The following is a 13111-nucleotide window of genomic DNA, read 5'->3' as shown; positions in this document are numbered from 1 at the left end:
CAGAAAGTAGATAGGGGGTCAGCGGGTGACACAGTCTGGTGTCCCTCCACCACCGGCGGTAGGCTTTTGAATATCATGTGCTCCGTCTAGAAAGGAAGTTGTACAGATGTTTTATTGGTTGTTTGTTTTTAATGTTCCATTACCAACTTAATGTCCAAGTATTTTTAAATATGTGGATCCCAGTTTGGAAGTTTGATTCTGATTCATATTGTCAAGTATTTTTCTGATCATGTGAGCTTGCCTTTCTCTCTCTGATCTTGATATCCAGTAGAGAATTTTTGACATTGAGAAAGGGTTCAGCTCCCGGCTGTGGTACTCGTATGGCTTTGGACCACCAATTTAAACTCTCTGAAACTTAGTTGGTAACTTCATCGATAAAAGAGGGGAAATAATATTCAATTCTTAGGCTTATTGTGAGGATTGAGGAAGATAATGTGAAAGCATCTAAGCATTGTCACCAGCACATAATAGGAGCTCAATTCAGATTTACTTGATAGAGCGATAAATATAGATATCTTGTTTTAAAAATACCACAAAACTGACCATCTATTCTTTCTGAAAAGAGAATGTCCTTCATGAAAAGAAAGTGTACCACTTGCTATTGTGTATGGTGTGTAGAGTTTATGTTATAGATTAGCTCACCAAATTGGAAAATCTGTAAAATGGGTTAATATTGCAATAAAAGCTTTTACTCTATACTCATTATGTGATTAAGGCAAAAATATTTTTATTGTAATTATCCAAGTTCAGTAAAAAATTTAATGAGGCATTCGCTGCCTTGGGCAGGCTTGCATGAAATTTACTTTGTATTAATTTGCCCAAAAGTTAGAAAGCAGAAGTATACTATTTGTAGAATTTGGTTCTATGAAAGGGAAACTAGTGTTTTCTGAATTGTTTCTATGCAGAGATATAGACTCCTCTATGATCTTCTTGCAATAAAAAAACATCACCATGAACATCATAGAAAATGGATCAATATCAGGCGCTTAGTGTCAACCGGGTACCGACAGGATCTCTAGAAATCAGGAATTTTTATGAGCCGTAGTAAGCACAGTGTATTTGTATATTGAATATCCGTAGTGGAAAGAGTGATAGGATTTCATGTCATGCGACCTGGGTTCCCAGGGTGGCTCTGCTGGTTGTTGAGTGCCGGGCTTTAAGCAAGGCCTTATACTTTCTTCATCCGAAAACTGGGCGCCACAATACCTCCTGGGCTTGCCATGTTAATTAAATGAGGTAATATGTATGAAAATATTTGCTATATTATGTTTGGTCAGAGGTGAAGGAATCATTGTGAGGCCTTGTGGGGGCGGGAGGAGATCGTCGAGGGTAGCACTGTCAGGTGTCTCACACAGCGATTCCAGGTCATTGCTATCATTTTTTCCCTCTCTCAGGCTGGAAGGCATGCAGGGCTTTTTGAGAAAATTATCCTGGAAATGTCAAAGGATAGCTGGTCACTAAGCTACTTCTTCATCGATGCGGGGTATTTTTCTGCTAGACTGAAGTAGATGGAGAGTTTTAACAATATCGTAGAGAGTCAATAAGAACTATTCAAGGGACAGACTGACCAGAAGTCATGAGTCTCCAAAGGGGAAAGGACCTTCCCAGACTTCCCTGACCCCCAGCTCTTGTGAAGGTTTGCAAACCGAAGCTCAGAAAGGATAGTTGCGGTGATATTCTGAAATGAAAATAAATTGTAATTACGGTCCGTTAAGGTTGAGGAGCACTTGGTAAGCACCGCAACCGTGAGAACACCGCTTTAGCCGTAGGCTGTGAGCCAGGCGCCCCAGGTCGGACTCTTTCAACCGGTTATAAGGCCTCAAGGGGAATGAATGGAGGGGCCGAGGGCGGTGTCTCCCTGAGAGGGGGCAGCGGACCTTGGACCTTCACGGAGGGCCCGGGAGGCGTATTTGAACTAGAGGGCCATGGTGACGGAATGATCTCTGTGACGCAGCCCGGGCACTGGCTAGGAGCTGGGCTGAGGCCCTGCGTGCTATTCGGACAAGTGGCAGGGCCCTCGCTGCTCCTCTCTCCTGACTCCTCCAACCCAGCTGCAGCCCAGGGCCTCGGGCGTCACGACGTCCAGGATGATCCTCCCGTGATGATGACCAGAGAAGCTCCTTCAGGGAGCGTCCCCACAAGTTCAGCCGCACAAACGGGTAGACGTTTGCATGGGAGCCAGATGTGCGCTTGGCTGAGCCTGACTCTCTGGGACACACTTGATCCTTTCTCATCTCCATCTTCCCTTTGCAACAGTTCTCAAGCCAGGGTGAAGACACAAGCCTGCTTAGCAGTGGCAGTAAAATAGGCCTCACGCTACCAGTCTTTTTTTTTTTTTTTTTTTTTTATCATCCTGGGAGATCTTAAAAAATGTTGTCGCGTGTAACTTCTGGAATTGACTACAGCATTTGTCTCAAAGCCATCAATACACGGCCCCGCCGTATTGCCTAACGCCCAAGGATAGCATCAGGGAGCTCCCCGCACGACTCCTCTGCCACCTTTTGTCACTGGCTTAGAATGGCAGACAGAGGCCCCCTCTTGCAACGCAGGGTAGGGGGGTGAGTTCCAGTGCCGCCAAGAAGGAATCGATGGGTATTTCCCCCTGTTTTATTCTATCTCTTGAACCCCTACAGGCAGCAGCCTCAGATTCCAATCACCACAGGAACAGGTGTTGTGTATCCCGGTGCTATCACTATGGCAACTACCACGCCGTCCCCGCAGATGGCCTCTGACTGCTCCAGCACCTCGGCCAGCCCCGAGCCCAGCCTCCCGGGCATCCAGGGCGCCTACGGCCTGAAGACGGACGGCGGGAGCCTCGCGGCCAACGAGATGATCAACGGAGAGGATGAAATGGAGATGTACGACGACTATGACGACGATCCCAAATCAGACTATAGCAGCGAAAACGAGGCCCCCGAAGCTGTCAGTGCCAACTGAGGAGTGTGTGTTTGCCGAATCAAAGTACTTGGACATTTCACCTCCCCTCTCCCCCCCACAAAAAAGTTCTTAAAGAGCCCGCATGCATTTGTGGCTCTCCAGTTACATCAGCAGAATGGTCTTCATTGTTTCGTAAAGTGTGAGACAGATTAAGTTTTCCCGGATTTTTCATGAACTTGAGTTTTTGTCGTTATTGTTATTGTTGTTGTTGTTGTGTTTTTTTTTTTTAAACTTAGGTGAAGACATATTAAATATGAGACACCAGGACTTGAAAACTTATCTCAACCCATAGCTGTCTTACAAGTCTTATATTTTTGTCTTACTATTTTTTTTTTCTTTTGGATGTTGATAAAGGTTTAAGTTACTGTTTTAGATGGGGTTAAACATTCTCACTCAGGTATGCTGTGCCGGCCTACAGGTTGTGAATGTGTTTTTATTCTGAATTATTTTAGAGAACAACTGAGGATTTCATATTGTGAAACAGGACAAGTCCACAGCGTGTGCAGCTGCATGTAGAGCATATTCAAAAGGCCTCGGAATTCCATTTTTCCATGTGTAGAGTTAAACTTTGAATGTGCCAAACTTTTTTCGTAACTTTTGAATCTTAATATTTTGAAAAGTCTTAAAGGAGACACTGCGAAGTCTTAGACAATCTTTGGCATCTTAAAATAAAATAGCAAACCACACATTTTTTTTTTTCCAGAAAATGGTAAAGTACTCAGGAATCTGGAGACAAGATATTGTAAGGAATGAACAAGGTTGCCACAGTGCATGAACCCAATCGTGTTTGCCTCTTGACGTGCCATCAGCGTGTGACGCGTTACGACGTGCGCGCACCAGAGCAATCACCACACCAGATACCCACGTGGTGGTCTTCTCTGCCTGAGACCACCTCTCACTACATCCATTATCCCTTTGCCTTTTAACCCTGACATTCAGTCTTAACACATTTTCTCTTAAATAATTTATTCATTCCAGAATGTCAAGGGTCCACTTACTATTTATTTGAAAAAAAATGTTGGTGGCATTAATTTAATAATTCTTGTTTTTCACCCTCCTTCCCTGAAGACCTTTTCAGCCCCTTTTCACCTCCTTCTCCTGCTACATACAAAAGATGTACATAGTGATTTTATGTCCCCAGAGCATCTGGAAGCATTTCTGAAACGAGATTCTATCAAATGCTTATATTGTTTTTAAACATAAGTGTGTATCTGGCTGCAGGGCTGTATATTCGGATACAGGTGTAGAGTCTTACACTTCGACAGGTACGCCCCTGAGGTTCTCTGTGACCTCAAACCTTTTGCCAGACTTTCCCTCTAATTCAGTTTAGCAACAGTGGTAGGATCTGCATCAGTGGCATTTCCCCTAAATGCCATCCGGCAGCAAGGGTCAGCAGTGGTGACTGCCAGGCAGGAGGGTCCTGCAGCCAAGCCTAAAGCCCAAGGTTGTGGCCCACGGAGGAGGCTACGGTGATGCCATCATGGGCTGGCACCTCCACCCTGAGTTGCCTTGTAGCATCTGGCACATCTAGGGAGTGTTTTTGCAAACTCCCCAAGATGCAAGAAGCCACAGGACAGCCTCAAGGCAAAGATAGAGGCAAAGAGTCATGATACATCCAGAGAATGAAAGAAAACCATAGGGAAGGAGAAGGAGGGGAACTACATTCCCTATAGGGGATGTTCCTACTGTTAACTCTGGGGAACGGACGACTCCTGGGGCAGCAGATGAGCTCCTCTGGCTCACTCCCTCCATCGGCGGCCACGTGGGCGGGGGCATGCCTCCCTGTTAAAGGCACTGGTCACACAAGGGTTTCTCTGGAGATTTGCTGATGGGCTGGGAGGCAGTGAGGCTTCATTCCCCCTCTCCTATCTACAGGGAGCTCAACCATGCCATTTTGACCTTCCCGAAACCAGGACTGACTGCCTATGGTGGGGGAGGGAGCCTCACCCGGAGTGGTTCGGTGCGAAAATGTCAGTTAATGGGACAGTTCACCTCATGGGACAACCCAGAATCTGATCACCAGGACATAGGAACGGCCCCATCAGATTTCTTGAGCCATTTTGTCACTTGGAAGAAAATAGTGTACCTTCATATTTATTTAAGGAGTGCTCAAGGCCATACCTACTAGCAATAAATAGGTCTAGCCAAGACGTTACTGGCTGTGTCATTAGCTGGGAGTGCTCTCCATAAGCTGATTAAGGTACTGATAGGAATGTTTTCTTCTTAGTATTGGTCGGGGATTGGAACTTTGTTTTTGTACATTTATTTCAAATGAGGAGGAGGTCATTTTCTCAAAAAATGAATATTTATTATTGTCTTACTGATTTCTTTTGATTATATACCTCTCCTCCTCACTTCATACTCCTGTTTTTTTCTCTTTCTCTTTGACTTGTGCTTTTGCTCTCTCCTCCTCCTCCTCTCTCCTCTTTTTTTTTTTTTTTTTATTTTGCCGCATAGGTAGAGTGCTGTATGGCTAGCATTGTATTGTATGTAATTAATTTTGCACAAAGGCAAACATTTAGAATAGTAGGTTAATTTTGTTTGTTTTTATGACCATGCCAAAATAATATTCTGGGCTGGTGGAGAACAAAGGACTGTTCTTTAGGACTGAAACTTGATTTTGCTTGTAGTTTAAAAAAAAAAAAAAGAAAGAAAAAAAACAACAAAAAACACACACACTCACAGATGTTGTTTCGTAAGTGTTATAAGCACTGGATATAAATGGTATTTTTTATCACTTCTGACTAATGTGAAACTGTTGTACGAAAACGACATGAACAAAAGTCATCTGTTTCGACTCGTGTGGGCTTGCCTCACAGTTGCCGGATTTGAGTCATTTTTATGTCTTGTTATTTCATTTATTTATGCAAAATACATGTGTGTATGAACACTTTGTTTTAGCTCCAGCTCTGCCTCAGTACTGGGGTGCAGTTACTTCTAGCCATGTTCTTAAAAGTGAAAGGCTATTCAGGAATGATCTGATTGTAAACGTCTCTTTCATTGGGTCAAACAGTGATGCTGTATTTGAATCTAAATTCTGCCTATTAGAAGTTTATTCTATTTATTAGCCAAGTTTGGCTCTAAATATCCTTGGAAATTAAGAATGACAATCATAGGGATCACTTCTTTTTATTTTCAGTGGGGCTTAAACAAAGTTTTTATGACTTTACCATCTCATTTTAGATTTTTCTAATTATGTAAATATAACATAGAAATAGAATTTATTTTTGGTTCATGAATACTTAGCGAGATATAAGTTATGTATTTCCTTTTCGTTCTCTATCCATATATGTTGGTCCAGACTAGAAGTTGACAAGTCACTGTACCTCATGGGGATAGTGAATTAGCAGCCACAGTGAGAGAGCAGCGTTCCTTCCACCTGTCGCTGGGGCAGTAAAACCCTTCAGTCGGGTTCCCATGCAGTTTGGAATCCACTGTCCACAGACTCAGACTTTTACTGATTTTTTTTTTTTCTTATAGAAAGTCAATGAATTGAACATACTAAATTTCCAGTACAGCTGGGGGAGAGTCAATTTGCTTTTGTTAATCCACATAAATCTTATAAGGTAGTTCTGTGACCATTTCATAGCAACAAGCGTGAATGCCATTCTACAGGCAAAAATCTGCCTCTGAGATTGACCGTTAATAAAAGTCCTACCATGCCAATTAGATTAAAGAATGCTCATCAACTGTTTTCAGTGCTTCCTATTTCACAGTATCTTCAAATCAAAGAAAAATGATCTCCATGGCGTTAAAGAACTTACAGGACCAGGGTTTTTCCTTGTCACTTAGAATAGGGACACTGGCACAGGATCCTCTCCTAAAAAAAATGGACCACATGGGATAGGAAGGAAGGAAGGAAGGAAAGAAAGACAAAAAAGAAGGAAGGCAGGCAGGAAGGAGGGCAGAGAAAGAAAGGAAGGAAGGAAGGCAGAGAACAGGAGAAAGAAAAGGTCAATCCGTGGACAGGAGCAGCCAGGCAGGCAGTCTCTCCATCTCCTTGGCAGAGGCGAAGCAGAACCTTTTCCAGGAAGGTGGGAACATTTGTCATTTTCACATGTATTCAGCTCGATCTTTTAGGAGCACATCAGTTTGCTTCATTTGGTATTTGATACTCCCCAGCCTTGTCGTTGGGCCTGATTCGATATGCCAGGGTCCCGGGCCAGTCTCCCAGGCCAAGTTCTAAATTCAGGTGTGGGCTCACAGTGCTGTTGAGCTTGTCAAACTCTGGCCTCCCCTGCACATTAGCCCCACCAGAGCCTGGGGTGTTTGAAAAGGGTGTGATCACTCTAGGGCTGAAATTAAAGGCTTCTTTCTTTCCCTCATGAAGCCGGGCTGCTGCTTCGGAGCACACCCTCCCGAGCCAGGAGCTCAGGCACTTAGCTGAAAGCGGGGATTGTTCCGAGGAAGCCCAGCTACCCCCAGGAGGAAGGCAGCCCGGTCAGTGGAACACCGCGAGCAGAGGCTGCTTCTCTCAATCTACTCATTTTGCAAAGAGCTGACCTCTAACTACTCATTAGAGAAAGGAAAAAGAATCACTTAGTAGTTTTAAGCCGTATGAGAAGTCCTGTACCGAGTGCCAACAACTACAAAGAATGCAGCTAGAGGAATGTATTGAAATTATTACTGGGTCTTCCTTCATAATGAGAAAATGACAAGAATGGTTGCTGTAGCCTTGCCTGATTCTGTGCACGTTTGTCTAAGGACTGAGTTGGCACTTCAAGCTCACTTCTCAAAGTATAATAATATTGTATGACCTCATTTGTCCTTTTACAGAAGCACTTGCATCATTTCCTTAAGTCATCTGCCCCCTGACATGTTTTCTTCCTTAATAAACAACTTCTATCTGTTATTCCTGCCGATTATGTCCTGTTTCTGATGCCATATACTGTTGAGCGGAACCCTCTGCTAATATCATTGAAAATATTGATATGCAAACACATTTCCTTTCCACCCCCTGCCATCTTTCCTTCTGGGGGACAGATTGCTTTCCAAAAGCTCATGAACAAGTATTGGGAACGCTGGTACCTTTGGGGCAGGGCTAGAGGAGGCGGGGAGCGGGGAGGGGGGCCAGGGAGCAGAAGGGTAATGTTTAGGGCAGATACTCTTCCGGCCGGTGTCCGTGGCTATATGAATGCTTGACGGCAACTCGGTGACATATCTTGCTATCTTGCTCAGTAGTTTCTTATTCCTGAAAAACCACAAGCATAAGGTGAGGCCTCAGTGCTGGTGCTCTTGGAGTATGGGGAATGTGCAAATATTTAACTGTTTTGTATGCTGCACATTGCAGATCTGCTCATGTGCATTCTCCGTTTGTCTTCCTTTGTCATACGTGTCTTTGCTTTTTTGGAAGTGCAGTCTTTATTGTACCCTTCTCCAGCTTGTAGCCAATTAGAATGCTTAGCATTTATGTTCATTCATTATTGTATTTGCCATGTAAAATTTTTATTACCTTAGACAAGCTTATAAGCTGTTACTACATAACTTATCTTACTGTAACTCTTTTATTTCCCGACCTTGTAATTTGTTTGTGATGTATATTGTGAGATTGTATTCTATGTTAATTTAATCAGCACAATTCACTGACATGCTGGACTGACATGCTGGCTGCTGTTTCAAAGTGTAAAGTTCGTGTAGGGCTGTTGTCAAGGTACTGTGCTTTGGTTCCTCTAGCAACCCTGCGGGTGTGGCCCGTAGGATGCTAAGGGCATTTACTACACCCTCCAGCAAATTTAACTGCAGATTTTCTTTGTAGAAATTCTATGTATAACGCAGGTACCTACTTGGCCCATGGCTGGTAACTATTTGGGCAATTAGAAAAAAAAAAAAACAAAAACCATAAAAACTAGTGTCTATTGCTGCTTTGAATATGTTTGAAAGTCTGAAAATGTAAATAATTTATCAAAAAAAAAATCTTGTACAGTCCAGTGTAAAGTTTTTAAATGACCTTAAGGGTTGCCATCACATCTCTCTCACACTCTCCTCTTGATAATGGAAAAAAAAAGTTTGCTAAGGATTAAAGAAATGGGAAAAGAAAAAAAAAGAATCTCTTCAAATTCAAAGGAATGAATCATTGTTCTTAGCTTTGTTGCATACACACGTTTCTTGGATTTCGTTGTGCAGTATTGACGTGAGATAAACTCGACATTGAATAACCTTTCAGTGACACTTTTCAAAGTCTTCCCGTCCTCTGCCTCATAATTAAGGGAAAAGACAAAATTGAAAGACACACTGTCTTTATCTATCCTGGTGTATGTTGGCACCTTAGCTACTTTTTTTTTTTCTTTTTGCACAAGGTGCTTTCCTGATATGTTAAACATGCCATCTTTGGGTGATAATGTATATGCCATGAAGGGGCCTCGGCCCCTCAGGGGAGTGTCTATAAGAACTGCCTATTTATGCTCATTTACCTCAAGACTGTCCTCTCTACCCTTAATCTAGTCGTCATCACTCCATCTTTTGTACTGCTGTTGACACTTACAAATTAAAGATAAATTTTGTTTTATGACCTCTGTGTGCGGCCTTGTCTGTGCCCTGCAAACACCAGGCTCCCTCCCACCACGGCCCGGCTGCGGGAGCCTGCGGGGCTCTCGGGCCCTGCCCCGGCTTCGGCCCTGCGGGGAGGCAGGCCTCACAGAGCCCGCAAACGCCTCAGCCTGGAACGATTGGCCTGCTTTGGTCCTTGTGCAGCGCACCTGCGGGGCAGGAAATGCTTGCGGATCTACGGGTGGGAACAGGATCCAAGGTGGATTTTCATCAAGAGAAGATGAGAATGTCACTCCCCATTTGCCTGACTTGTGTGTGACAGCGACACAGTTTATGGAAGCTGTGAGCATCCCGGGGTAGGAGCACGTCTCCAGGGCCAGCCTCTCACCTGACACCACCTCCTAGGAGCCCAGCAGCCACCGTGGAAAAGGCAGCCCTTCTGGAACCTCTCGGTGTGGTGGCCGAGGTTGGCCCATTTCCCGGGGGCTTCCCCGCCTGATGCCCAGACAGGAGCAGCGCGGGGAGGGCTTCGGGAGCTGGGAGCTGGAGGTGGCCCCGAGGGGAGCCTGGCCCAGCCCGCAGAGGCCAGCACGGGGCCAGAGAGCGGGCCCAGCGACGTCTCTTGTGGCATTTCCTGGGACAACTGAGCCACCAGAGCAAGGCAAGGATGCGCAGAACTCTTCTTTGCCGCCACCAGATTGTAAGTCCGGCCCAGCTGCTTAAGTCCCGCACACCCACCTTGCCGGGACCCTCCCTCCGGCCCCGCGTGGGTTCCTGAAAGCCCAGGTGAACTTAGGGCACTGCTCTGGGGCCACAGCAAGCTGGCTCTGCCGCCGGCCAGCTCCCGCCCCCCCCAAGTAAGGCCTGAGTGCTCTCCTCTGTCACACAGGGTAGGGACCCCTGGCTCGGGGCCCCGGGGAGCTGCTCGGCAGGTGGCAGGCGGGCCCAGAGGCTCCGACCGGGCTGTCCGCTCGGGGAGCACCCTGGAGGAGCCCTGAGGCCCGGCCTCCCTGCACCCCGCCCGCCCCGGCCGCGGCCTCCCTCCCTCCCACTCCGGCTTCCTCCTAGGGCACAGGCCTGCGCCGGCTGCCCTCTCCGCCTCGCCGCCAGTCGCCGGGCCCCTGGAAGCTGGCCGGGTAGGGGCCTCCGTTCTCCCGGGTCCAGCAGCCGCAGAGCCGCCCCTGCCCTGGGGACCTTCCGGCCGTCGCTGGGATCCAGCGGGGTCCCCTTGTCCGCTGGGGAAATTCCCAGCCTCTTGCAGGCCGCACCCGGACACCACCGCCTGCCCAGGCCTGGCCCCCCCCCGCCCCCCCGGGACCCCTCTACGACCACCTTTCCTGCATGGTAATAATTTACTTCTGTGTCTTGTCTTTTCTGCCAGATGACGAGCTACTGAAACCAAGGCTGTGCCTTGCGGCCCCGCTTGCAGCGCAGGGCCCGGCTGAGCGCGTGCACGTAGGAGTGGAGGCCACCGGCCTCCTCGTGCCAGTGAGTATCAGGGTCAAACAGGGTGGGGCTGAGGGAGCCTTGCGGGACCTTGGTGGGAGCCACTTCGTGTGGAGAAAATCGGTAGTTCAAACATGTCTGTTCATTTTGGGGTGAGCCATTTCCCATCAGCACGATGGCTTTTCCCGATGGAGCATGAGGGCAGTAAGAGCCCCCCCTTTGCCCCCCCCATGCTTTGGGGAGGACCCACCCTATTAGTGGCTCAAGTTGTCATGCCTAGAGCACTGCCTTCCTTGTGGGAATCCAGAAAGAGGAAGTTTTATCCATTTGCCCAGTCTTCCCTTGACATTGCAGGGCCCAAGGTTACCCTCCACTCTGCCCACAGTCCAGGGGGTACCTCCAGGACTTCATCCTGGAGGAGAGGGAAACATAGCTGCTCTACCTGCTGGGGGCAGCAAGGGCAGGAACCCCACAAGGTGTCCCCTAATATTCTCTCCCTCTTTGACAAAAGAAACCCATGGCCCAGGTAATAATGGCTCTTTGCCTTACTAGTGTACCCTGGAGTCTTGCTTTCTCAAGATGTGACCACAGATCAGCAGCATCAGCACCACCTGAGACAGCACCATGCAGGCCACACTGAGTAGCAGCTCTAGAACCCCAAAGACTAATAACCATTATCTCTTCATAGTCAACAGCACACAATGGGATGGAGAAGCTAAGAATTTTTGTCCTCATTTGACCCAATGTCATAGAAGCTAAATGGCAGTGCTAGCACACATACCGGTTCTAACTCTAAGCATAGTTGATGTGTTGCATATGGCTCACGGGAGTCCATGGGGATTGCCTGGAGTGGCACTGCCCTGGATCTAGACCCCAAGTACCACCAGGAGTCCTGGGCTGTGTCACTGTGGGAGCACTGAGGCATCTAGGGACAGTGGCCTGTGACAGTTCCAACACTGTAATTCCCTGTTCTGGCTGAGCCTTGGTACCTGGCCAACAGAGACCCAGGCCACTAGGGTGACTCTCGTAAGCCTTTTATTCTACAGCCCCCTCTATCAATTGTCCATCTACTTTTTTTTTTTTTTTTTAATTTTGGTACCAGGCCAAGTAGCCACTGAGTGGATCAATAAGGAAGTGTTTGGATTCTGGGAGTGGGAGACAGAGTGAGATACCCAGTAAAGAGAATGATTGGGGAAGGTGTCCAAGCTGCATGTCACCCTGGCACTAGGGATCCTAGAATCATATGTGGAGTATTTATTGCCAGACTTTATAAACCCACTCCCTGGCAGGCAAGACCAACCCTGCCCAGTCTCTCATCATCACTAAGGACTGTGAGCTCTGTCGCTGGCACCTGCTCTGATGGTTTATCCAGTCTCCACTCCCTCCTCCATGTCTACCCTATCCCGTCTTCACTGTCTGATCTAGATCCATGGCTTCTAGATCTCAAGACTCGTCGGACTATTAAAGTGTTCTCCCATCACCTGGGTCAGTTCATGCCTCCGTCTCCATCGCCCCGCCCCCCCCATACCTGTCACTCACCATCTTTCCTTTAAGGTCCAACTCAAAGTCCTTCTCCTTCAACAACCACTACAAAATCCGAAGAGCCTACCATGTAGCAGAAATATTACCAACATTCCATTTGGCTTTTACCAACAGTTCTGAATATTAGATATCCTTTGACCTATTTCACAGAAAAGAAATTGAAACACAGAGAAGTCAAGTGGCTTGGTCGTCGTCTCCCAATTAGAATGTCTTCTTCTGCCTAAAAATGAATCTTTCTCTCCTTCTAGTTCACTTTCTCAATCTCTTTTTCTTCCCATTATCACCACTTAGGGAGCCTTTTTAAACAGCCCTTCCATAGGCTCCCACCCTTCATGAAGTTTAAATACTACAAATATACTATCTGCTGTGTACTCTATGTATATCAGTGCTTTATTCATTAAAAAAAATATTTTTTTTCAATCTTTTGAAAAAGAGCCAATTTTTGTCCCTTTGGGAACATGATCTTGACTCTGTTGAGAATGCAAGCTCTGTATCAAGTTCACCTTGCGGTTTGGCTCTTATCATTGAGTTTGTAACTGGCTTCCTACTACATTGTGAGTTCTGTTCTGGTTACCGTGGCTTAGTAACAATTTCCCCCAAAACTCAGTGATATAACACAACCATTTATTATCCTCACAAAATCTGCAAGCTCACAAATTTGAATGGGGCACAGACGAAGAAGGCCTTTCTCTGCTCCACG

At 46.5% G+C, this 13111-nt stretch overlaps 1 protein-coding gene across 36 annotated transcripts in view; it reads left to right on the top strand.

The window, feature by feature from the left end:
- Positions 1 to 9445, top strand: part of SOX6 (SRY-box transcription factor 6) — a 665863-nt gene extending 656418 nt beyond the window's left edge. For all 36 annotated transcript variants that reach the window (XM_049099117.1, XM_035703772.2, XM_035703769.2 and 33 more), the window contains one exon: positions 2634 to 9445. In XM_049099117.1, coding sequence (XP_048955074.1) covers positions 2634 to 2937 — 304 coding nt within the window. In that variant the 3' untranslated portion in view covers positions 2938 to 9445. The remainder of the gene's footprint in view (positions 1 to 2633) is intronic.
- Positions 9446 to 13111: the final 3666 nt, after the last annotated feature.

This window comes from Canis lupus, chromosome 21 (assembly GCF_003254725.2).
Source record: "Canis lupus dingo isolate Sandy chromosome 21, ASM325472v2, whole genome shotgun sequence".
In the NCBI taxonomy this organism is placed as follows: Eukaryota; Metazoa; Chordata; class Mammalia; order Carnivora; family Canidae; genus Canis; species Canis lupus.
Note: the sequence above shows the minus strand (reverse complement) of the source record. Positions and strands in the feature narration are given on the sequence as shown.